The 27,253-nt window shown below is 40.0% G+C and overlaps 2 protein-coding genes across 2 annotated transcripts in view; one reads left to right on the forward strand and one right to left on the reverse strand.

Moving 5' to 3' along the window:
• Positions 1–1,708: 1,708 nt before the first annotated feature.
• The window catches only part of elfn2b (extracellular leucine-rich repeat and fibronectin type III domain containing 2b), a 138,166-nt gene continuing 112,621 nt past the window's right edge, over positions 1,709–27,253 (reverse strand). The window contains exons 3-4 of the mRNA XM_028455635.1: positions 6,768–7,394; positions 1,709–4,485 (exon numbers count right to left, since the gene is read on the reverse strand). Coding sequence (XP_028311436.1) covers positions 1,972–4,485; positions 6,768–7,109 — 2,856 coding nt within the window. The 5' untranslated portion in view covers positions 7,110–7,394 and the 3' untranslated portion in view covers positions 1,709–1,971. The remainder of the gene's footprint in view (positions 4,486–6,767; positions 7,395–27,253) is intronic.
• LOC114468636 (uncharacterized) lies at positions 17,372–19,481 on the forward strand. The gene is made up of 3 exons (XM_028455652.1): positions 17,372–18,110; positions 18,270–18,552; positions 18,690–19,481. Exons 1-3 carry the CDS (start codon positions 17,824–17,826, stop codon positions 19,440–19,442), a joined length of 1,323 nt encoding a protein of 440 aa, XP_028311453.1. The 5' UTR covers positions 17,372–17,823; the 3' UTR covers positions 19,443–19,481.

The following is a 27,253-nucleotide window of genomic DNA, read 5'->3' on the forward strand; positions in this document are numbered from 1 at the left end:
ACCATGCATAGTTTAAAAGTAACGTCCAGCAACTCTTTGCAACCGTACCTGTACAATGACAAATTCAAAAAAAAAAAAAAAAAAAAATCAATAAGAACAAATGCTTTCACGCAGGTTTCACATTTTCACAACAGGATATGTGTGATTGTATGTTAGCTGATTATTTGATGATGTGATTCCAACACAAAACTTTGAGTTCTCCTAAATATATTCCTTATGATAGCACATACATTGAGCAATGTTGAGTATCTGTGAATTTGATTTACAAAAGTAAGACCAAGGCCAGATAATGTTGCGAGCATAACTGTGTTTCACGGGAGTACAAAGCATCACTGCAGTATGTAAACAATACGAATATGTCACGTCTGACATCTGTACGTACCAAAAAAATTCTAGAGATGTTCAGACTCAGAAAACCAGCTACAAGGATAAATCTTTAAAAGCATTAACTGAGGGTGCGCTTCGGGGGGATTGACTGGGTGTCCCTTTGGGGTGGTTCCGGCCTCCTGGGGTTCTCTCTGTGGCCGCCTGCCAGTATGGTCTCATGGGCCTTGCAATGCCATCCAAATGCTGCTTATACACACACATCTGTTGTGGATGCACATCAGGCATGTCTAAGATAGCTTACGTTGTCACATAACTTAGAAATATTAGATGAAAAAAATCTCTGTCACTATTGTAAGCACACACTCACTTCCTCTCTTCACTCTTATTTTCGTAGTGTCTGAATAATGGGATGTACTGGCAGAGCAGATCTCACTCCTCAACCTACACAAAAGCAGCATCACATGATAAAAACAGTATGCTCTCGTCCCATTTTGTCCAGTTTGTCCTTTATCCTCATATTTTCTATCTCAGTCAGGTGTAACACTCCCTGCTCTTTTTTATATCCTTCTCCAAAATAAAATCTAGCTTACCCTTCTATAGGGAGAGCGTAGTTACAGTTATGCAGAAATAAGGTATTAATTTGAGTTTTACAAAAAAAAAAAAACATGCATAGTAGTTGAGAAAAACCTATGACATCATATGCAGACTTGGACAAAAAATACATTAATTGAAGTTGGATGGGCAAACACAACACTATCTAACGAGGGGTTTGCCAACATCCACTTTACAAAGACCACTTTATTTCAAACAGACTCATGATGCATTATTCCATGTGAACATGCCTGTCACAGGTAAGGTTACTAGTTAGTCAATTATGAAATACAATAGTAGTCATTTCTAGGCATTTTGGCACAAATTGTCTTTCTGTGTCTATACTGTGCACGCATGATTATTAAAGTAATCTATTTCACTGTTTGAAAATAAATCGATGCTTACCATAGCACAAGAAAAAGATGCACCTTTAACTATTTTTGCATGACCCCACTTACGCAGCAACATCTTTGTGGTCATAACTTATTTTTACAAGCTAAATGTTTTAAAATTTCCAAAGTATAGTAGCAACATATGATTCCTTCCACTAATTTACCAGTGCATGAACTCAAATGTCATTGCATCATAGTCTGACCTGACCTAAATGTCTAACCATCTCTTTGTGAACATCATACAGCTGCATTTAAAACAAAAAAAAAAAAAAAAAATTATCATCTTGGAATACAAAAGCATAAACCGTGTGTTATTGGCGTTCATCTTAAATTTGTTGGAATAAAAACATGGCACTGATAGTGTTGGTCAGTCAACAAGTTTCATCTCAAAGTATATGAGATAATCGGAGTTGGCAAATGATTTAAAAATAGTGCTACAATGATGTTTAAAATAATTCACTGGAATGACTTTCAGATCTCAGGCACAGTTTCACAACTGTTTAAGTCAAGCGGAATGTCCTGTATCCCAGCATGCCACAAAGAGACGAAAAAAGGACAAAGCCCCCTTGTTGCCTTGCATTTCTTCCTCATGGCCTTCAAACTGTTACCGTTTGCCCTTGGGCAAATAAGGAACAACATTGCTCAGAACCCTCTTCTAGACTTACAGTTTTTGCTGTGCTGACACACCCTTCCAGTAGTCAAGAATGTCATGCAGGTCCTCGCCTTTAGCAAACTGCACCTTCTTCCGAAGCGCATTTCCAGCCGTCACATAACATGCCTCATTTTGTTGGCCTTTCCTGTAGGGCCGAAAGCGCTCCCAGATCCGTAATGTACTCTCTGAAGAGTATTCTGGGCTTGAGGAGTATCCCGAGTAACTGGAATGATGGCGGGCAGGAGAAAGCTGTGAGTAAGATGCTGCATCCCTGCGAGAACGTGACAGGGGTTTTAGAAAGGAAACCCTTTGACCCGGGGAGCCCTGGTGGGAATCTTCGTAGTAGAGAGCGGGGACAGAGTGGCGGTGCTCCGAACAGTGGTAGTCCTGCTGCACCTCTAGCTGCTGCTGCTGCTGCTGCGGGTGATGATTTTGCTGCTGTTGGTTATAATGATGTGACTTCTGGCTGTCTTGACGTTGGGCACCAACACCACCACTGTCGCAACCACCACCACCCCCTCCTCCACAGCTCCCGCTCCCCACCAAAGGCAGCCTGTCAATGGGCTCCCCACAACCCACTGGGCTGGCCCGGTCTTGGAATTGGTGTTGCTGCTGTTTGCAGGCATCTGGGCTCCTTGGCTCCGAAACATCCAAGCTGTAAACCCTTGCACCTCCACGTTCTCTATCTCGACCCATTGAGCCACAAGAGTTTGTGCTGCACTGTTTTTTTACAGAATTTACAATTACTACGCCTGCATCGGCACTCATTTGTCTCTGGATAGGACGGACAGCATTAGCTGGAGGAGGAGGCCTGTAGGGTGGAGTAACAACAAAGCCACCACCACTGATCCCAGGTCGCTCAGAGAGAGGAGTGTTTAAGGCTGGCAGTGGAGGTGGAGGGGGTATTTTGTTTGAAGAAGTGACTTGGGATGTCTCTGTCATCTGTTGGGAAAGGGGAATCAGGCCACGAGTAAGAGAGGATGCACTTGTTGGGGGTGGAGAGGTTGGGTTGGAGGATGTTGAAGGATTATTAGAAGCCCCTGAAGCAGCAACTGCTGCTGCATCCAGTTTCAGAGCATCAATGCAGTTGTTAATAATCTGATTAACTTTGTCCACCTCCATGGCAATGGTGGAAATCTCTGATGCAGACCCCTGTCCATCATCATCAGAGTAATCACCAAGGTCAGTGCCATCATCATCCCTCAAATTTTCACCTCTCAACCCACCATCCCCCAGCCTTTCCATCCCTGCCCCTCCCATTCTTATATCCATGTAGTTTCCTTTGTTTGCTGCCATGGCCTCAGAAAAGGCTGTGGCCATTTTTTCCACTTGAGGGATAGAAGAAAGCCTTGAGGATGTGGTGTTGGCTGAGTGAAGCATGGCCGAACTTGAAGATGTAGACATGGGCAACTTTCCTCCATGGTGATGTTGATACTGGTGATGGTCTCTTGATTGTTCCTGAAGCTTATGTGCAGCTAATGGGTCATTAGCCACTGCCGCAGCCACCTCGGGACCATATCGCATTTCCAGTATTGTTTTCTTGACACAGATGGATTTCTTCTTCTCATCATGCATTCGCTTCTTTCGAAGGCAATAGTATACAAAACCCAAGATAATGAGCATGCCAAAAAGGCACCCCACTATGGTCATTATGTAGTGGGTAGTGGTGGAAGGAGTGGGGAGTGTATCATCGTGATTTTGGCCTCGAGTAGAGAATTGGAGACAGGTGTGGTTATAACGTTGGGAGTTACGGACAGACACAACACAGAAGGTGTAGTCGTTATTAGGTTTAAGCTTATTGAGGGTGATCATCTCTTTCTTGTTCCTAAGATTCATCACATCAGACACGTACGTTTGGTTGTATTGTGTCAGAATATACATTTTGCTGTAAGGCTTGGGAATTTTTACAAGAAGAGATGCTGATGACAAAGAGACATGGTGGAGCTTAATGCTGGGACTGTAGCCATCCTCGCCAGATGAGGAAGATGTGGTTGGCTGGTGGTATGGCCCCACTCCACCAACCAGATCTGGTCCAAACCCAGATTGGTTTTCTTCAAGACCTGGGGGAAGAGAGGTCATCCCATAAATCACACCATTTCGACAATGGTGGAATAAAATGTTTTTGGCATTTCGACCAGCATGGCTTGCGCTAATAGGACTAAGTAAAGGGAAGCCAAACATTTCTCGTGGTGTCTCGCACTGGAGGCGGTCATAGGTATGAGAGACATTGTTGAAGAACTCCAACCAGGTGAGAAAGCCATATAGATCACAGCCACAATGGAAAGGATTTGCTGCCAGCTCACACACCATCAGTCGACTAAGAACCGTGAAGGTGGATGGGTCAATGCGAGCAAGCTTATTGGACGACAGGTCAATGCTGCTCAGGCTGGGACACTCCCAGAATGCATTGGTGGCAATAACTTCAATAAGATTGTGTTGCAGGAAGAGACACTGCAAACGACCAAGCCCTCTCATCATACCCTCCGTCAGGTTGGTCATCTTGTTGTAGCCCAGCTGAAGGACCTGAGAAAAAATGAAAAACAACAGTGGAAAAGTATTTAATTTACCTCTCTGAGAATAGAGATTTAGTGGAAACATTGGTAACACTTAACTTGAAGTTTTATACTTAAGGCTTACATTACGCTGTCAATCTGTCATTAGCATGAATAAGGTGTCATGAAGGCTGTCATTAAAGAAGCAAAGGGCAGGATTTGAGCAAAAATGAAGATTCATTTTAAGGTTTTTAATGCTAATGGCTGATAAAGCGTTCTAAACCAAAAAGAATGAGTCCACACTAGGGATGTAACGATTCAAATGTGTATAAGGCTTAGAGAAGCTTATTTAGGGTGAATTAATTCTACAGTCTGGATGCGGCGTGATTAGGGATGTAACGATTCACTCAACTCCCAATACGATTCGATTCACGATATTGGGTTCACAATACGATTCTCTCACGATTTATTTTACAAAATGGGACTGTATATAAATGACTGAAAAATATTCCTTTATTTTTTTTGGGAAAATACTATACTATTTTTCATTGTCAAAAAAATCCCTTGATGAACTATTCAAAACAATGCAATTTAACTAAAGATAAATCTTGAATGAAATAAATATAGAAATAATACAAATGAAGAAGAAGCTTATTATTTAAATTCTGGTTCTATAGTAAACAATACAAAACTGCATAATAGTTATTTTTCTTTTTAAAAGTGCAACTGAAAATGTATTTTGTGCCTTAACAATTGGACTAAAAAAACAAAAACAAAAAAAAACAGTCATTTTACTGTATATAGGTCAGATATTTGTTTGAACCAGCAGAGGGCGCTGGTAACCCAGTGGTCGGTTGGCATGCAGATATTTTGCAGTGAAGAAGAGATGCTATGCTAGCAGACAGAGCTAATAAAAAAACGTGACTTTTACAGATATTCATGTAATATTACAGATATTCTTTCGGTGCTAAAGGGGTAATGAATCATTTATGAATATGTTTAAGAGTAGAAGGCGGCCAGAAATAAGGTATTAGCAGATTTCGCTCACCGCCAACACTTCTGGGTAGCGCCCTCTGCTGGTTAAAAAAGTACGGCGATTCAATTTTCACAGCATCGATGTGAATCGTTATACCTATGAATCGATTTTTAACTGCCTTACGATTAATCGTTACATCCCTAGTCCACACATATTTCTACCTATTGCATTGAAAAGATTTTGATACATTTTGTACTGCTTTTCGGAGTCTGATTTTCCCGCCTAGTTCTGCGGACGTGAAGTCAAATGACGCTGATGGTGATGAGCTGTCCCAATAACCCGGAATTTAAAAAAAAAAATGAGAAAAAGACGGCTTGGAAACAACCACTTATGCATGCAGAGGCATGTGTACAGGTCTTGCAGTAAACAGTCAATAAACGGAGAGTAAATAAATAACCATGTCACAGTGTGACATCCGAGTCCGACCCAACAAGATTATTAACAAAGAGACCCATTGGATCTATTTATATATTTCATGTATTAAAGATGAAGATAATCCATGTTATTGTGCAGTAAAAGGAATGTTTCAACTGTGTATTCCTTTATAATTTTCCTCCTCTGCTCCATTCTCCTTGATCCACGGATCAGCCGTGGCTGCTACTGCACTCACTTCAGACTGCGTGCAAACAACACAATGTGATCAAATCCAACCACCAGTTCTAAATATCTGTCCGAACCCGACCCCTCCAGTGCCGTCGGTCTTGTCAGGGTTCGGTCGGGTGTCCATACTTCATCCACAGTATCAGCTCCGTTGATAACCAAACATGAGATGCACTTTCAAGCGGTGGCTTGGCTGATGGCTGCAGTTACGCTAACCACCATGTTGTCACTATGTAGTCTGATTTCTAAATCCTGCCCTATGCTCCTTTAAGTGTTGTTTGCTAAATTATGACACCTTTGGAGCATGTTGGCATTTTTTTGGGTTAGGTGGAGGGATCTCGTTGGGTTAGGGTTAGGGTTAGGATAACGAACGGCACTTAATGACAGCCTTCATGACACCTTATTCATGCTAATGGCAGGTGTCATGTTATAATAATGACAGCGTAATGTCAGCCTTATGTATAAAACGTCAAGTAAAGTGTTGCCAAAACATTAATAAAAGTCTTTGACTCGGTTTGCTAAATCAATTCATTGTCAGTTTTATCAATACCCCATCACTTTTAACATTAGACAGTTATTGTGAAGGTTCTTCTGTTTGCTAACTTGGGAGAAAATATTTTAAATGACAACAAAACAGATAGCAACAAAAGTTATTCAATTTGTGCAAAGGTATTCACCTGTAGATTGGCTTGTCCAGCAAAGGCTCCATCCTCGATGTAGCCGATATCATTCTTGGTAAGGTTGAGGTCGGTAAGGTTGGTGAAGCGGTACATGGAACTGAAGAGAACAGCTTTCAGCTTGTTCTCATTCAACCGCAAGTCATGAACTGTGTTGTTGATGTGTTGGGGGATTGTTTCATAGGGAGGCTGGTTCTGGCTGCATATCGCCAGCCACACATAACCTTTGTCCCCCTCAATGAGCCAGCAGTCCCCATTGGCAACATTTGGGAAAAAGGAGAATACTAATAGAGAAGGAACTAAAAGTAGTAGGAAAGTGGAAGTGGTGGATACACCCTGCATGGTTGAAGTGTGAAAGAAAAGAAAACAAAGGAAAGTTGTGTTTAGGAGGAGATGAGGGGACAAAAGAAGAGAGAATGTGGAACCAAGGTTGCCAAAAAGGAATTTTTGGAAAGGTTTGGGCTGGGTTTTAAAAATGGGTTGGACGTTTCACAAAGCTAATATCAGCTTCATGACAACTAAAAACGCAGGTAGTTCCATAACTTGCTGGAATGCAATGCGATATAACGTAGCTTCTCATTCTACTTTTCTCTGGCTGTAGTGCAAATGGATGGATCTCATAAGGATCTGCAGAGAAACAGAAAAGAAAAGAAACAAAAAAAATCAACATCAGATGTGAGAGAAAGGAGACATATCATAGACAGAGGCCAAAGTACTCATGTTTCTGTAATTGAGTTGCTTTTAAGGGTACTTCAGTAATCAGTAATTTTACTTGTACTTAAGTACATTTTAAATAAAGTAAAGTCATTTGTTAAATTTTTACACCAAACCATTGATGAGTAAATTCTTATTTTTTGTTTTAGAATGATCAACAGACCTTGTGAAATTACCAAAAAATGAAATGACCAGACAATAATCAAATGCATCCCATCATAGCCGACCAATCAGATTGAACATAATGCACGGCACACTGAATGCCGGATATTTTCTCAGTTTTAGAGTTTATAAATGTAGCTATACTTAGAGGCTGAGAATTTTTTTATTTATTTTGAATTGAATTCATTTGTTGTATTTCATTTAAAAAAATAAATGTACATTTTGACAAACCTTTTATTTTATACAAATGCCTTTGTGGAGAACGAATGAAGTTCCATGTGTGTAAGATTTTGTCTCTTCCTTTTTAAGTTTACACATGAGATGTTTCCTGTATACAAGGGAACAGTGGCAAGATTTATTACCAAAAATAAATGTGGGGGGTGAAAGGAACTAGTGACTTTTACATTGAGTACTATTTAATTGAGCTACTTTTTACTTGTACTTGAGTATTTTATGTATGACTCACTTGTACTTGATTAGTATATATCATATTTACACATCTGATCATAGCTGATAAAAAGCAAAAAAAAAAAAATTGGAGTTACATAATTGTATTTCATTCACTCTGCCTGACAGTGAGGAGATGACTCATACATCTCAAATTAATGGTGCAGTAAATATGATATTAGTTCTAGCAAATTTAAGAAACATTTGGCTTTTTCTGTATTTATTTACTGAACCTGCAGGCAGCACAAAGTCAGTTTTATTATTAATATTACCCAAAATCCATTTTCTCATTCTGTCATATTCCTGTACTCTTTAGCCCCATAAGCTCTTTTCTTTATTTTATCTCATCAAGCTTTGGCACGGGGACGTTGTACGTCTCTTCTCAGTCCTCAAAAGGCCTTTTTAAAATAAGACCTGCTGCATTAATCACCCAAAAACTGTCTTCCCAGACATCCCTTTATTATAACACCACGCGGATAAATCCTAAACTCCCAAACCAATCTGCATGTATTTGACTAGCAGTCAAGCGTTTACATAAGGAGAGGATTAGTTGCCTGTTGCATCATGACAGTCATTGTCCTCTTGCAGAGCAGCTGGGAGAAGCATACAATTACACGCACACTGAGCAAGCATGCACGCAAAAATAGATGCATGCTCTCAAATCAGTGTGTGCATGAGTAGGCACACACACTTAAACGTGCCCGACTAGAACACCATGTATGTATTGTATGCACAAATGCAAAGCTGCAGACATGCTGGAGATGTTAAGAAAGAATTACATTGAATCAAGCACTTCTTTAATTACATTAAGAGTAAAAGCCTGCTCATATTTGATTAATTTGCTCATCTGTTTTACATTAGTTGTATTGTTTAATATTCTTAATCTCGAGAGTGAAATTGTTTTATTTTTCGAGGAAGACCTTTTTTTCATTCTTGATTATTTTGCAATGAATAATTCAACTCATTACAGTTTATTTTAGTCCTCACATCCCTGAGGAGCTGCAAGAGAATGAGGCCTATCACAGTTTTTTTAAATTCTAACCCTGACTACAGGAAACTATAACAATAAAATCTTGATTTCATTGGATTTTTGTGTATCTAAGAGTTATAATCAAAAACTATTATTTTTTGTTTGGTAGAGTAAAGCACAGGAGACCTGTGTGTAAGTCTAGTGGTTTTGGATGTTATGAATACAAAGATGAAAGCTGATTGAGACGGGTGATACTAAAACCAGGAAACATAATGGAGATGTGTGTAAATGTGGCCCTGTACTGCATGCACAGGCTGTAATATCCCCAAGTTTATCATTTTACCAGTTGTTAGAGCGACTATCTTTACCAGGGAGCAAATATTTATACCTGGTTATTGTTTTCCAGAGTTTTATTGGGCTTTATTTACCAGCCTACTTGAGTATAGGATATATCCTACTCAAGCAGAAGTACTGTTAATTGATTGAAATTGTACTCAAGTACAAACTACAAGTAAGTCATACATAAAATGCTGATGTACAATTAAAAAGTAGCTTAATTAAATAGTACTCCAAGTAAAAGTTACTAGTTACCTTACCCCCCACGTTTAATTTTGGTAATAAATCTTGCCACGATTCCCTTGTATACAGTAAACATCTCATGTATAAACAATTTACAAAGGAAGAGATTAAATCTTGCCCAGTTGCAAAATTTGTTCATGGGCTTTACTCCTGATGCATTAGGACACGCCCACTCACGCAGCCTGCAGGCTGCTACCTGCACAACTATTAACACGATACACAGCTCACAATCCAAAGCACACACACCCAGCTCCACAGACGCTATATCACTCACAAACAGCCTCTGCTCTTCTCTCGCCATGTGCCTCAGAACACCGCGGCCTCTCACACACACATAAAGACACACAGCAGAGAGAAGTACATGCACGTTTGCGCGCACGTGGAGACAAACGGGGATACACACACTGGGGCGGATTCACAAAAATTTTAGTGGTGTTAAAATTTGTGCAAACGTCACTCCAGTTCTGCTTGCTGCAATCTTTGTGGATTCTGCACAGCAGGTGAAGAAACTGCGTCACTCAAGAATTTAGGGAAGCAGCTGAATTACCACACTTTATATAGGATCTTTGTGAACCCAGCCCTTTATGTATGTACATACACACATGGCTTGGTGAACCCTCTGATTAGACCAGAATCTGCTCTTTATAGAAGCACAGAGTCAAAAACGTCACCGCTGCAGCGGGCTGTTTCACACAGATCATTAGACTTCCTCATTAAAACTGTCCATTAATGCTCACTGAGGGCTGTGATTGGAGGAAATCCTCCTCCCTCCTCTCAGCTTTCATAGGAGGGGCGGGGCCAACAGTTGAAGTTGATGATGCACAATGGTCACGATAATCCGCTTCAGCCAATAGCAAAATTCAATTGTAATAACCGGCGTTTAACCCTTAGTGGTTAGTAACTCTGACATTTTACAACTAAATACGCAAAATTAAAATACTTTTACTAAAATGTTAAAAGTCGGACTAGGATCCTCCAACAGCACTACGTCATAGCCAAATGCATTTGTATTCAGCAGAAAAAAAGTGGGTTTGGAGTTGAGTTACTCTTTAAGTACAAGTAAAATTACTAAATTAGAAATATACTCAAAAGTCCAATTACCCATAAATCTACTCAATTACAGTAACTTAAGTACTTATAATCAGTTAATTTTACCTCTGGCCATATGTCTGCATTACATTTGTTAAATTCTACTTTTTTCAATTTCATTTTTAACTCAATTTGTAAAGATTTCAGGTAAGCACTGTGCTTCTAACCAGGTCTTTTATCACCACCCCTGTGAACCCTGTTTGACAGCCTCATTTTTTAAGCCTGAAGGCAGTACTGCAGAACTGATCTGCTGAAACTTAACTCAGTGAGGCAAGCTGGGAACTCAGACATGATGCTGCAGTAACCAAATCTCATCCTATATGGAAAAAAAGCACAGATAAAACTTCTGAGGAACGTTCAATGCCTAAGAAACAAAGTGGAATAAATCCAGGGAGTTCTTTGCTTCCAAAAAGATTTCAAAGATTTGATGTTGAGGGAGACCTGGATGACCGAACACGACCTCGATGGAGACCTGTCAGATAGCGACTTCAGAGCACTACACCTTGTAGACCGCGACGACAAGCTGATAAGCTGTATGTGAGTGACTGACTGAGCTGCGTGAAAAAAAAGAGGATGACTAAAGTGGCAACATTTCAACCCACACGACCTGTCACTCTGACTGCAGGCTACACGACTGCGCTAAGGACTTACCTGGAGTTACAGTGTATTTTATTAATGTACAATGGGAGCACTTGGAAAAGTGTGCAGAACAATGCAATTAATCAAGTGAATTTGTTGGTTCAGTACAGGCGTGTCAAACTCATTTTAGTTCAGGGGCCAAATACAGACCAGTGGGCCACAGATTATAGTAAATATAGGAAAAAGAGCAATTTCAGCATTAATGTGCCCTAGTTTGCACATCCAGGTATAAATTACATATAAAGTATTTTAGAGACCAACATTATTCAAGCATTACGTGACTTTAACCTTGAATTCACTTACAGTTTATATATTATCAACAACTGTTGTTTAGTAGAATCATTTGAGGAAATTTGCAGGACTTATTGATTTTATTTTTTTTTTTCATTGATTTTAGATTAAAAAATAAGTGCCATCATGTGACATAAGCATGGGAAATTTGCAAATGTAAATCCATGTGTACTGGAGGGACTGAGATACACTATCTACAACTGAAATATTTTGTTATTTACACAATGATACATTGTCTCCTGTGGGCTGAACAAGATGCTCTAAAGCAGTGTTTCTCAAATGGGGGTACATATACCCCTAGGGATACGCGATGGTACTACAGGGGGTACTTGAGAAAGAGAGAGAGAGAGAGAGAGAGAGAGAGAGAGAGAGAGAGAGAGAGAGAGGAAAATTAACAAATGAAGCATCAGTCTTGGATCCACCCCAGGCGTGAGATGACTGGAAATGATAAAAACTATAGAAATAAACCTATTCAGGAGCCACTGAATCAGTGTTTTTTAACCCATGGGGTCGGGACCCCATGTGGGGTCGCCTAGCTTTAAATGGGGTCACCTAAAAATTCAAATAGATTTTCAAAATTTTTGAATTGTTTTTTCTTTTTCTTTTTTTTTTAATAAACCACTGTATTTCTATACTTTCACTTTGTGAAATATATGTCTAGTTCAAAAAAATGCAGTGAAAAAATAATAATTATCTGCGCTCAGACAAGATAAAAAAACTAATTCTAGAAAAAAATGTCACCAGAAATTCTTGATTTCAAAATGGGGTCACAATCCAAAAATATGGTTAGGAACCACTGCACTAAATACTGTTTCTTTCCACCTATTTACAAAATGAGATGATTTTAAATGTGTTTTATTACTCAATCATTCCATCATTATTACTCTATAGTTGTTTTTGAATAGTTTTCTAAGCAAAAATTTGTAGTCGAAAAAAGGGGGGCACTTGGATTTAGAAATAAGAGAAAGGGGGTACTTGAGTTAAAAAAGTTTGAGAACCACTGCTCTAAAGGGCCAGATTTGGCCCCCGGGCCTTGAGTTTGACACATGGTTTTTTACTGATTGTATGAAAAATTGCAATTACCACTGACCATTATGGTAACACAGAGCAGAAAAAAAGAATGGTGGTCAATAGGAATACGTTGCCTAGGTCAAAGGCAATCAACGAGTTTGAAAAATATTTCTACTGTAACAAAAACTTGAAGTCCTCATTAGAGAATAAAAATGTAATCTCTATTCACCTCATCACAATGTGTGTTTTAAGACGCTCCCTTGAAACTCGCTCTCTCGTCTGACGATTATTCCAATCACATGAGACATGATCTGGTTTGGTGCTCTACATAGGGAGACCCAGAGAGCTAGCATGAGGGAAACACACACTTACTGTTAGAGTGTGTGTGTGTGTGTGTGTGTGTGTGTGTGTGTGTGTGTTTGGGGCTCTATTTATGTAATTAGGAATATGGGACGTGTTACCTGTCTCTAAGGGGAAATATATGACAAATAGAGCTGAACTCCTGTATAGATTCGTCTCAGTTGGAGGATGTGATTCAAGTTTAGTTTCTTTTCTAATTCAGACTTAATGTTGCCTTACATTTTCTATTTGATAAATAACATATTCTACTAAACCCAGAATACCCTGAAAGTTGAGGGCAAAATTATTAGCGCCCCAAGAATTATGGAACATTTTCCTAAAATTCTTCCCAAAGTTTGCAGCTTTGATAAAACTTGATACAATCAAACATTCACCAGTGCTATTTAGTAGCTTTTGGTACATTTTGGAATATAAAATACAATTCTAGGCTTACTTTATATCAAATATAGAGAAAAATGTAGTGGTGAAAAATATTGGTCCCCATGTGAATTCTTGCTTTCAAAACACCTTATTAACCAAGTCTTAGTTATTCTGGAAACAAATCCACTACAAACACATGTTATTGGCCATTTCCATGGAGAAATTAAAAGTTTTGTCTTATTTCATAAGGGGGGCTAATAAATTTGGCCTCAACCGTACTTTTTTTTTTTTTTAACATCAAATACATTATTTTCTTAAGCATGCCAAGGTCATTAGTTAAAGCTTTCATCACATAAATCCATAGTGTCTGCCTCATAGAAAATATGTAAAATGTTGAAATTGCACCTAATAAGTTTGATTTGATCTCTACTGCAAACTCTAATTGACATTGCGGAAAAAATTTTGCGCATTGCATTGTGGGATGTGGAGTTCCATACATGGATGTATGTTACAGCCGTTCACGCTGTGACACAAAGGTGGGAGGCGACACTGTCTTAAAGGTGTTCAAAGCAAGATTTAATGCCAACAAAACCAGGCTTGAACACAAAGAACCACAACCAAGGCTAACAAAGGATCAAAATATACTTAGAGGTGCATAATAAGTGAGGATGCCGCTGAGGAGAGAGCCAGCAGCCACACTGATGGACAGCATCCTTCAAAACTGTCAAAAAGCCAGTGGTGTGGACAGAAATAGTCAATACCAGCAGGCGGGGCCAAAACACAGCCAATCAGCACCTGCAACGCGGAGAAACAAGGAGGAGCGGCAGCCAGAACAAGCAGACTCACCACAGTACAGGCCAGGGCCGTAACAATGTATAAAAGTGTTTTCACTTCATTCTTACAGGGATTTTTTGTTATTGCCCCTAAAACTCTACCAAAGTGACTTCCCAACACATTTCTAGTGTCTGAAAGTTGCAGAAAAACAATGGCAGATGTTTATCTTGATGCCTAAATGGAAAAGTCAAAATCCGGACAAGATTAAATGTCCCGATTGTCCCCTGGAGTGAGTTGATAAACTAGAACAAAAATTGTGTCAAGCAAATCATTGTCTTCCTTGTCTGACAAAGAAACACAAGAAACCACAGTGAGATGGAAGGAAAAACACTTCTATGAATTTGTCTACAGGACTCCACATCCCACAATGCAATACAGGAAACGTCTATAGGAGAGAGTTTACCGTAGACATTAAAACAAACATTCAAGAGGAATTTTCAACCTTTTACATAATTTTTTTTCTCGAGCAAATGAGCTTTAATTTATTAATCTGTGAGGTCTACACCAGTGATTCTCAACTGGTGGGTCGAGATCCAGAAGTGGGTCGTTGACCTGTAGTGGGTGGGTCCAAAATAAATAAACATTTAATCTATACCTACTGTAAAGCATGGGGGTGGTAACATCATGCTTTGGGGCTGTTTCCCTGCAAAGGCACAAGGACAACTGATCTGTGTAAAGGAAAGAATGAATGGGGCCATGCATTGTGAGATTTTGAGTGAAAACCTCCTTCTATCAGCAAAGGCATTGAAGATGAAATGTGGCTGGGTCTTTCAGCATGAAAATGATCCCAAACATACCACCCGGGCAACAAAGGAGTGGCTTTGTAAGAAGCATTTCAAGGTCCTGGAGTGGCCTAGCCAGTCTCCAGATCTCAACCTCATAGAAAATCTTTGGAGGGAGTTGAAAGTCTGTGGTGGCCAGCAACAGCCCCAAAACATCACTGCTCTAGAGGAGATCTGCATGGAGGAATGGGCCAAAAAACCAGCAATGTGTGTGAAAACTTACTGAAAACCTTTGACCTCTGTCATTGCCAACAAAGGGTACATTACAAAGTAATGAGATGAACTTTTGTTATTGACCAAATACTTATTTTATAGTTGGTGGCTGACTACATACTTTTTTGCCCCACTGTATCTGATACAAATATACATCGTATCTGATATGTGATTACAGAATCTCTCCTGGCACAGGTCACACTGCCCTAAGCAGGCCAGATACCATCGTACACTGATAACATTTGCCAAGGTCTCTTCTCAGAGACTCTGTCATTGTTATGCTTAGCACTATCAGCAGCATGAGAAACCCTGAGAGCACAGAACAACTACAGATTCATTGGGACACACACATGGAAACCTCTGCCTTTAAAACCCTTTGACCAAATAAACCCTGTGTCCGCATCTGACCAGTAAACCCTACAACTTGACTCTGTCTCATTCCATTCAAAACTGCCACAACACTATCCAGCAGCTTTAAGGTTTTAAAAGAAATAATCTGGAAAATCATTGCTCAAATTGGTCACTTTCCTGTGTGTGTTGTAAGGAGAAGTTGAAATGAAATACTTCATGTCAGTGGAAGGCAGAGTAGGTAACAGGGTTATTATAATCCACATTAAAGGGGACATATCATGGTTTTAAATCCTTCCTTTTTACATATAAATCATACAGTTGTGGTTTATATAAAGCGGAACTGCAATGCTTGGGTCTGAATTCCTCATTATTATAGCTCCACAGGCCCCTTTTCTACCCCTTTTCTGATGTGCTTCTGAGAGCAACTCGTTTTGGTGCAGTCTCTTTAAATGCAAATGAGACACTTCAAACCCCGCCCCCTCTTCAGGTGACACTCGGTTCAACTCCACCCTGCTCGGCCATTTTTGTAGTTTGATAGAAGAGATACGGCTATGTAGCGGCGCATAAACTTTTTATTCAGAGGTTATTTACAAAATGTCAACAACAGAAGACTTGTCCATCCAGCCTTACATGTTTGAGCCAGAGTCTGACCCAGCGGAGCGAGATGAAAATGAAGATGATGAACCTGCAGAACCCAAACAAGTGAGCTAACACAAGCACCGAGCTAACGCTAGCGCCAAGCTAACGTCACGAAATGTATTTTAATACAGTCTTTTCAAAGACAAAAATGGCAAAATGACATGACTAATGAAAACTTTAGACTTAAATTAAATCACGTAGGCCATATCATCAAGGATCTAAAACGAGCACACAGCGCTAACATATGAAGTCTAAAGACGGTGCAACTGCTAAGCAACTGCTAATGCTAACAAAACAATAACAGGGACGTCTTATCACACTTTTTAGTGTTATTTACAGCTTACCGAAGTGCTCTGTTCGTCGTCTCCAAAGATAGAAGGAATTGAACCCTCAAACAGACCAAGTCTTTCGGCAAATCCTTCTTTATACTGGCTGAGGTTGCTGAAACAGTCATCCTTGAAGTGCTTCGCGCACACAAAAATGACCTTACCCACAGATGTGGGTACATTTCCATAAAAAATAAAACTCAACCAGGCACTGTGAAAAGGTTCTGATGCTGGGAGACGGTGTAATGAAGCGTGTGGGTTACTACATCCAACAACCAAACATTTTGATTTATCCTCTCGTAACTTCAGCATCCTTGAGCTTGGACTACAAAATAAAAGCGAGAAATAAAAATGGCGGATTGCTCGAAGTGTTGGGCCTGGAGTTGATGTACTAATTTGGCAGATCCGCTGCAAATACTGTGATGTAATAGTTCAAAAAACGTAATAGAGAATAGAAAAATCGAAAAGATTGAAAAATATGAGCAAAACAGAATATAAAGATATCAACGGAGCACCTGAAGAGACAAATTTGATTTTTTCTGTACTTCTAAGCACTCTAAATATACAACAAAATGCATTTAAGGGCTAAAAAAGTGGATTTAGCATGATATGTCCCCTTTAAGGACATAGAGTTACTAATTAATTCCCATGAAGGGCTGAACACAGGTGGTGGTTAATAAGAAAGTGAGTATATATGAAAAAAATGAGTCTGAAATGTGCTTTTCCTGTATTACACCACAACGTGGCCATTTCTAAATAATTCATCAGATGAAATGCCTTTTGGAGCCACAGGTGTACCATGGCTCCAAAAAGCATTCCATCAGCCTGGTCCTTTACAGTTTTTCTCGATTGCTAAAGCACAATTTCTAGATCTCTGAGCACAATGACCAGTTGCCTAAACACTTTAATAAATCTGGCCTCTAGTTGGCTTAACTATAAACACATTTCACCTCAATCTCCAATTTCACAAAACTCTGAACACATTTGCATTTGCCAAAACACATGTTGCAGAACTCTAAACACATTTGCACTGCTCTAAACACATTCACACTTATGCTAAACACTTTCACACTTGCTAAAACACACTTTTGCTCACACAATGCAAAATGGTAGACTCAGACATCAAAAGTTGAACACAATGAAAGCACGGGTGTCATTGCTTAAACACTGTGACTCAAAATTGAAGACACATGTGACACCATCCATATTGGCCGCTTGAGAATGCACAACGACTCAAAATTGAAGACACCTGCCAATGATGTGACAACACCTATATAGGCCAGTTTAGGATGCACAGTTTGCTGAAGGTGCCAAACGGCAACAGAATGTACAGAGGCGGAGTTCGTGTCAGAGGAGGGCGAGGAGCAGGCCAAGGAGGGCGAGGAGGGAGAGGAGGAGTGCAAGGAGGAAGAGCAAGACAACCACGTACAATCATCACAGATGAAATGCGAGCTACTGTCATTGACCATGTCATTGTCCATGGAATGTCACTGAGAGAAGCTGGACTAAGAGTCCAACCCAACCTCAGCAGGTTCTCAGTGTCCACCATAATTCGGGCATTCAGACAACACAACAGGTATGTACTGTAGTTACTTTGTCTAAATGTTTGTAGCCCACAATCTAAATTGGTTTCACCACATTACGTTTGCTTTGGGAGACTGGACATTTCCATTGATGTTTGTATTGTAGATTGTAAGTCTTTTTTTGAAGAGTGAAAGCATATTTGTTTCTATAGGGTTGAAAGATTGCCACATCATGGTGGAAGGGCTCCCCTATTTACAGCACAGCAAGAGATCCTCATTGTGGACATGGTCCGGGAAAACAACATCATCAGACTCAGGGAAATAAAGGAGAGAGTCATAGCTGACAACATAAATTTTGGAGGTATTGACAGAGTCAGTTTGGCCACCATAGACAGAGTCCTCCGTCGCCAGAAGCTACGCATGAAGCAAGCTTATAGAGTTCCCTTTGAGCGTAACTCGGACAGAATCAAAGAGCTACGTTTCCAGTATGTGCAAGTAAGTATACATACGGGTATACAATGTTGATTGTTCACAGTACAGTGGGTGTACAAGCTCACTGTACTGCACAGTAGCCCACAGTGTACTGTAGTACTCCTTCTGTGACACTACCCATACTCTATTCATTTCCACAGAGAATCTTGGGGTTGGACGCCATGATGAGACAACATGAATACATCTTCCTGGATGAGGCTGGCTTCAACCTCACCAAGAGACGGAGGAGAGGCCGTAACATAATTGGCCAAAGAGCAATTGTGGACGTTCCTGGCCAACGTGGGGGGAATATCTCCCTATGTGCAGCCATGACCTCAGAAGGGCTTCTCCACAGGCAGGCTCTCCTTGGGTCCTTCAACACCCAGCGTCTCCTCACATTCCTGGGAGACCTACGGGACATCCTGATTGACCGTGAGCAGCAGAATCTGGTTCCAGCACAGCCTCCTCCCATCTATGTCATCATCTGGGACAACGTCAGTTTTCACCGCACCAACCAGATAAGAGAGTGGTTCAATATACACCAACAATTCCTCAATGTATGTCTGCCACCCTACTCACCTTTCCTCAACCCCATAGAGGAGTTCTTCTCATCATGGCGGTGGAAGGTGTATGACCGGCAACCATATAGTAGAGAGAACCTCCTCAGGGCCATGGACCTGGCCTGTGATGATGTGGGGGATTACTCAGGCTGGGTCCGGCATGCCAGAGCTTTCTTCCCCCGCTGCCTGGCGAGGGAAAACATAGCCTGCGATGTGGACGAGGTCCTGTGGCCTGACCCCACCCGACGACGTGATGCGCAGGCCCGTGCACAGTCCCCCGCACAGCCCCCCCCACAGGCCCCCGCACAGGCCCCCCCACAGGCCCCTGCACAGGCCCCCCCACAGACCCCATAGAACCTCTTTACTGTAAGAATTTGTGACATGTATCCCCATGTATGCTTTTGTTCTCTTTTGAAATTTGTTTTGGAAAAAGTATGTTTGTACAGGTTGTCAATAAATGAGGTTCTATTCCCCTAAAAATAATCTGTGACTTACTATTGATTACTATACAGATGTGATTACTATACAAATGATGGGGTACTGAGAACATCACACCCTGAACATTGTGTTTTCAATTTTTATTGAAGTGTGTGATAGATATCCAATAGTGTTTACATTTTTGCAAGCTGTGAGGACCATTTTGTTGTCAAAGTTTGGTTTTGGCCATAGGAGCAACAGTTTTGTGGTGAAAGTTTGGGTTTTGGAGTGAGAGTTTCGTTTTGTAAAGAGACTGCGAGTTTTTGTGGAGCTAGCTTGAGAAAAGTGTTTTGTGTTTAGAGTTTAGAGAAAATGGAGGGCAGTTTCCTGAAATGTGTCCTGACATTCGAGAAAAACTGTAATGCAATATAACCCTGGGTTACTCACAACGCAGACCTCGATTGAGCCCTACTGTTTCCATGGAAACACCCTTATGATTGACAGGGCTAATTATACCTGATACTTAGAGAATCGCCTGTTTTTGGCATTTACATTAAATTTGCATGGGCTTTCTGCTTCATTAGACACAGTGATGAAACTCTCTTCCTTGATCTCGAGCCACATCCTGTGAACATCAATAGCAGATAGAGTTGAATCAAGTCCATTTCTCCAATCAACTATTAGCAACAGGATCTTTGAAGCCAAGCCTCTATATGTTTATTTGTTGGGATCACGTCTTTTATGGTCATGATGATGTTGATGATACCATCCTAAATTGTGGGATCAAAGAACTGTGGTCACTAATAAGGCAAGCTAAAATGAGGAGACACTCATTAGGTGTAAAGTATGCTAGCACCATGCCTCTCATTCAATCTGTGTGTAATTACTGTCCGATTCATTCAGGCTACAGCTCATTACACAATTGGACTGAGCTCTTTGGGCTTTCTAGTACATTTCATAGGTTAAAAGGACATGTAGTAAAACACTATGTGGTAATTAAATTATATACTAATTGTGTGTTTTAGGTTTCAAACTGTTAATTTAGCCCACACAATAAATGGTACCAATAAAAACTTTAAATATAAACAGACCAACCTTTTCTAATAGAGATCATTGATTGATACCAGGGTGTAAAACATGTCATTTCAATATAATGGTGCAGATACAAAATGTCAGGGTGCAAATTTTCCTAAGAAATGAAATAATTGTGCAATTGGAAGAAAAAAAAAGGGAGAAAAGGAGAACGAAAAGGAAACAAAATAGCTTTTTGCTTATTACACAGAGCGAGAAATGAAATGGAAATAACAATGTGGCTCTCAGTTTAATTTTCTACCACTTACATGTCCTTCTAGCGGCTCTAAAAGGCATGTGTGAGTCATGGTGTTTTCAGAAAAAATGAAAATACCACACCGGTTTAAGTTAGAGCAGCTGCTAGCAGTGAAATGATGACCTTCTTAAAGGGCATTGTGTTTACCATTGGCTTGTTTTCTTAGCAGTACTGTCTTATACCTGTTTGTTTTTAAACTTACATGTAAGACATTAGATAAAGATTATTATGTGTTTGCATAATTTTTAGTTACTTCAAAATAATAGGCTGGTTTGCAATTATCTTAACCATGTGTTCTCAACCTTGGGGTCGCGAGACACTGAAGGGGGTCGCCAGATGCCTTCAAGGAACTACGGATAATTTAAGCCCATTTTTGATCATTTTTACCCTTTTTTTGCAACTACACCAAACTTTTTTCTTGCCACATTTTTGCTCCTTTTAATACGTTTTTGCAACATTACTCCCACTTCTGCTACTTCTCCATCAATATGCAATGCATTTCCTGCACACTTATAAACCCTTTCTACCACCTTTCCTACCATGTCACATTTGTTGACCCATTATTGTCACTTTTAACCTGTTTTCATCATATTTCATGCCAACATATTTTTGCCAATTTAACCAGAATCACGATTTGTCATGCCCATTATTTGCCAGTTTAAACAAATTGTTCTTACTTTTTTACTGCCACTTTCAAGCATATATTGACACTTTCAACCCTTTCTACTAATTTTTCTGTCCGTTTTTGGCCACTCTAATTTGTAACTTATTATACATTTCTGTAGTTTTAAAAAAAAACCCATTTCACCTCCTTTTACTCCATTTTTGGACACTTTTAACCCATTTTACTTCTGATTAAAACAATGATTTACATTTTCAAAATGATTATATAGAAAATAAACTTCCTGTAAAGCAGCGGATATTAATCAGTGGGGGTCCCTTATCTCTGAAAGATTTATTTTGGGGGTCAGGAGCCTAAATAGTTGAGAACCACTGATCTTAACAATAGTCAAAGGACCTTTTAAAGACCCACGAGTCGGCAAAAAACAAGACATGGACAACATGATCGGATGGTGGCAAAATATTAATCTTTGCTTCATAAAACGAAGCGTCGCAATAAAAGACTAGCAGAGTACAACATATACCATCACTTTGGTTGAACTGCACCAGGTCACCATAGCAACAGTTATTTAACGAGAGCATGACGGGGGTTTTGGGTCGCTGCGTTTTGAATTAAAGAACAATTCTCTGCACTGCAGCTGTCAATGGAGCTGCAGAACACCACACACACACACGCACGCACGCACGCACGCACTTCATTACTTTGCATTGAATTAAAGTTGTATTCACACCGTGCACTATAAATAGGTGTTAACAGGCACACACGAAACACTCACAGAAACACATGGGCATATGTACACACCCACCTACAATAGATGTGTGAAACCCATAAGGATATGCATGACCTTAATAGGCTACAGGTGCAAATACAATGCTGAATGCAAACAACGAAGGAATTGTTTGATTGAAAAACAGTTCGTCATATGCAAACCACATAAAGAATGATCTCCTAAAGGCCATGCTTTTTTCTGATTTTGCTTCTTATCACTCTTCAAAAGACTTTCAATATCTTCTTCCCTCACCACCCCCTCACTTCTGCATTCTCTTCTCCACACCTCTCATCTTTCCACAAGCTTTTGTATTTGTTTCTTTCTCAATTTCCTGGAGAGTCACTCTCTCGTTTCTCACTGTATAACTGTTTTTTGAAGACTCTTGAGTTGTGTATTGCCTTCATCTTGGCCTGTTGCCTGGAGAGCAGTCGGTGTAGGGTGAATGAATGTTGGGGCACAACACTCATTCCTCTCCACTTCACACAGGGCTTTGGGATGAGGCGAACACAGCTAGAGATGATTGTGATTCCATGTTTTGAATGACTGTGTTGTGTTTGTGTGTGCCCGTGCTAATAATTTCTCTGTGGCCATAAGAGGGTTAGCCTCACTTTATGCACTGGTGTTATTCCTTCACTGTTGACAAAGGTGTGTTTTTCACATTGTTCATTTTAATATACTTGATGCATACATACTGTATGACTTTATAGACTACATATAGAAAAAGGGAAGGAATAAAGTTCCTTAAGTTGGATAAATCAAACTGTTGCGTTAAAACATTTATTTTATTTATTTAAAGGTCCAGTACTGTTATTTTTCACACATCACTTGTTCTAAGAACCCCAACAACATAGTATTTGAGGTTTATTTTCCCAAGCTCGCCTGTTTTCCAGAGTCCATCACTATGGGATGATCAGTCTCTTACATTAACCCGAAATGCTCCCTGGGCGCTACACCATGGCTGCCCACTGCTCCTCAGGGAGGGGTTAAATGCAGAGAACACATTTTGTGTATTTAGCTTTACGTATACAGTAGTCCCTCACTATAACACGGTTCACTTTTCACAGCCTCGGTGTTTCGGGGATTTTTTTTTACAGTGCAATCTTGCGTGCATTTTTTTTACAGCGTATGAACGCGCATTGTGTTCTGCATCCTGATTGGCTAATGCTGTATTCTCACTGAATTGGTCTTCTGCGGCACCGGACGCATCTGCCACACGAAACATTCAGCAGGTTTTGCAGGATCAAAATATGTCCCCACTCGCTTCATATGCGCGTTTGACGCGAAGCACCGCCCACCAGCGACAGATCCAACTCTGTGAGTTTCACTGCCTGCTGAAGCAAGGAGCTGCGCTCCTTTTTCTCCTCTCATAAACATAAACCACCAGTGAAAAAAGCCGGTGTGAATAGCGGCTATGCCGGCTAATGCTATCCTAGCTCAGTGCCAACTTTCAAAGATGAAAACTACAGAGATAACTTTGATCTCGCTGACTCTCCTCCATGCCAAATCCTTCCCAGTCCGGTCCCGGTTATAAAGGCCGTGTCATACAGCTCTAGGTGGTCACACACAGCTTCTACTCCATGGTTGAATGGGTGAACAGACCGGTGTCCGAGTTGACCTGAATGTCTGATCGCTAGCAGTGCGACTCTGAAGTGCTGCATGTTTGAAAACAAGTTTATGTTTTAAAATTTACAAAGGTTTGAACTTTGAGAGTGTTTAAACAAGAGAGAAATGGGAGAAAATGTTAATGCCTGTCTGACAAAAGTGTATAAAGTGTGTGGTGAGGGGTTTTACAACCTTAAAACATGTATAATTGTAAAAAATAAAGCTGACTACTTCGTGGATTTTGCCTATTGCGGGTTATTTGTAGAACGTAACCCTGCGATAAACGAGAAACTACTGACAATGAAATATAATGTATATTCTTTATTAAACCGCAGTGTTTGTTTTACCTGTGAGGTAGTTTGAGAAAGAGGAGCTCACGTTCTTATAGTGTAGGAGGAGCCAGGATTGTCAGGAGGAGGAGTTTCCTTGATGTGACGTCACAACGTGAGAAAAATCCAACTCGCCGTTTGGAGCTGACTTTTTACAAAATGTGGAATAACAAGGAAGGGAGGAAACAGAACTTTTTCAACTTTGGCCCTCTGAGGGATGTATCTCACTGGAGCAAAACCATTATGAAGTGAATTTTTCATATAACTGCTCCTTTGAATATTTTTAGTAAGTAAGATATAGAGAAAAAATATCTTTAGACATATTTATACATTTATACTTTTCCCTTATTCATACAGCATTAACATACATCCATATACAGTACATAGGAGCACACACCAACATATCCAAACATAGAGGAGGGGAGAGGAGCTCATTCTTTATAAATTGACATAATAGAGACAAGATTAAAAAAAACAAAAAAAAGCCTTTACTCTTTTCCCTGTCCATTTCAAGTCCAATATTTATATTATCAACATTGATAAAGTCTAAAAGAGGGTTCCATTTTCTTTCCCATTCATACAGATCACCAGAGTTTATAAATCTATGCTTTTCCATATGTACTACAGTATATTGGCCAGCTCACTCAGCCAATTTCTAATGGTTGGTGTTGTTGGTGTTGTTGATTCCTTCAGAATGAGTCTTTTGGCCACAATAGTTCCAAGTAATAAAGGACTCCTTAGGTGTGTCAGAATGTTCTGTGTCTCTGTGGAACATCCAAATAATGCCATATCTCTGTTTGGGGCCAATTCTGTGTCTTTTCTTTTCTTTTACCATTCACATTAACGGATAGAGTTAAAATGGCATGGGAAAAGGAATTAAAAAACAAAAATACTGGAACAACAATGAAAAAAATACCTTTCCTGAATTCACAACTGCTCAGTTACAGTAGACGTAGGCTAATAACCCATCATATTGCTCACACTGCTTCACACCATTTACACCCCATATATCATTACGTGTAACCAGTAGAAGACAAAACCTCGTCTGCAGTGGTAGCATTTCAGAGCACGGAGGATGCCGCAAGATGTTTAATGTTAACCTAACCACCAGGAACGAGTGTATCATGTTTTTTCTGCAGTTTGTGCCTTCTCCTCGCCCTCTCTTTTCTGTTTCAGGTGTCTTGATGCTGGAGCTGGCGGTTCCTGATCGATGGTTCGCGGCTCAACTAGTCTGGGACACTCGGATGGACCGATCAATGGTTCAGAAAAATGAAAATTAATCATAAGTGTAAAACTTACTAAAACACCAGGACATAGCTGCACTGCAGATCGTCATAAATATTCTGAATATCTGGGTACTGTGATTAGTAAACTGGGACAAGTGAGAGCTGAAGATCTTTGTCTAAGACTGAACCCGGCGAGACTGGATGGGTTTAGTCTTAATTTCTATGTTTTACACAAGCAAGATCAGGTGATGGGTTTCGATTAGTGTGAGAAAGATACGCAAATGGATGCTGATGAGGTGAATCAAAGGCTGGCCTCTGGAAATGAATAAATTATGTTGTAAAAATGTATAAAAGACCCGTTCTGTGTGCGTGCACAGATTTAAATAGTGTCAGGTTGTAACAGGTTCTGTCTTAAAATAAATACCTGTGTTCGAGCCATATTCTGATGTGCTCAGGCCGTGTCAAGCTAAATCATTGAGGCCTGATTACAACTGGGACAAGTGACCCACAAAAAACTTAGGGAACACTTAAGATGATGAAAACAAAAAAAATAAACAGAAACTTTGTCAATATGGTGAATGGACTTGATTTATATAATGCTTCTCTACACTGAAGTAGTCGCAAAACACTTTCCAATATCAACTCATTCACCCATTCACACACAAACGACAACACTTTGACAGGTATAGACTGGGATCGAACCCCAAACCCCCAACCTCTCGATCAGAAGATGACCCCTTGAAAACATCTTATATATTACTGTAGATAGATAGATAGATGGATGGATAGATAGAGTAGATAAATAAATGGATGGATGGGTAGGTAAGTGGATGGATGATGGAAAGATAGGTGGATAGATGAATAGAAAAACGGAAACTTTAATCCGCAGGGAAATTAAAAGTATTCAGGTTAGTAAAAACAATGAAATAAACAACAAAAGTACAGTTCTTGGCAAATACATTAATGTAAAAAGTGAACAGTAGCAGTACAGGCAGAATGTAAAGCTAGAGAATAAGAAGGTTGCTGATGGTTGAGACTACATCCCATGTTTGATCTATGATTCATATTTTATCACTGTGTTCTCTTTGCAAGCTCCTCAACTAGCCTTTGTTGTTGTTTTTTTTTTTTTGCCTCTCTCTCTCTTTTTGACGTCCTGTCTGACCTTCTCGGTTACATTTGCATCCATTCTCTTTGTTCCTGTGTGATGTCTGGATCGCTGTCATCCATGGCAGCTCATGCATGACATCATAATATCTGTTTCTTGGATGGTTCAGAAGAGAAAGAAGTGAAGCACTGGAGCATGACCAAGGGGCCCCAAGGTCTGGGGCTAAATAGAGCAGAGCCCCTATGCCCTCCCAACTGACCACTGCATTACCACAATCAAGATCCACTCTTGTCTTTCTTGGATGACTGAGCAGAAGGTCAGGTGTAACGGTGCCATGGTGCAACATGGGGCAGTAAGATAACCGAACTAGGACAGATGCAACTGAGAGCTTGGGTATAAGCCACTCGGGTTAGAATAACGGTTAATCCTGTGTGTTAAACCACGCAGAAAGAAAGCTCCTTTTTTTTTTTTTTTGCTTGTGAAAATTGAACAAGCTGGAAAATTACAGCGGAACATGGCTTGATATTTGGAAAAACTGTAACTGAGATGCCTCAAAAAAACAGAGGAATACTTCACTGATTCAAGTCATTCATGTGAAATATTGACAGATAGAAAATGTGTCAGGAATAAACAATGTCGACTCTAGATAAAAAAAAATAAATACTTTAACACACCTTTGCATGTTGCTACCATGACTGTGTTTAGCTCCATTGTATGAAACATTCCGTCATGAGGGTTTTGTAGCAAACTATCCATAAGATTGAACGA

This window comes from Gouania willdenowi, chromosome 8 (assembly GCF_900634775.1).
Source record: "Gouania willdenowi chromosome 8, fGouWil2.1, whole genome shotgun sequence".
NCBI classification, from domain to species: Eukaryota; Metazoa; Chordata; class Actinopteri; order Blenniiformes; family Gobiesocidae; genus Gouania; species Gouania willdenowi.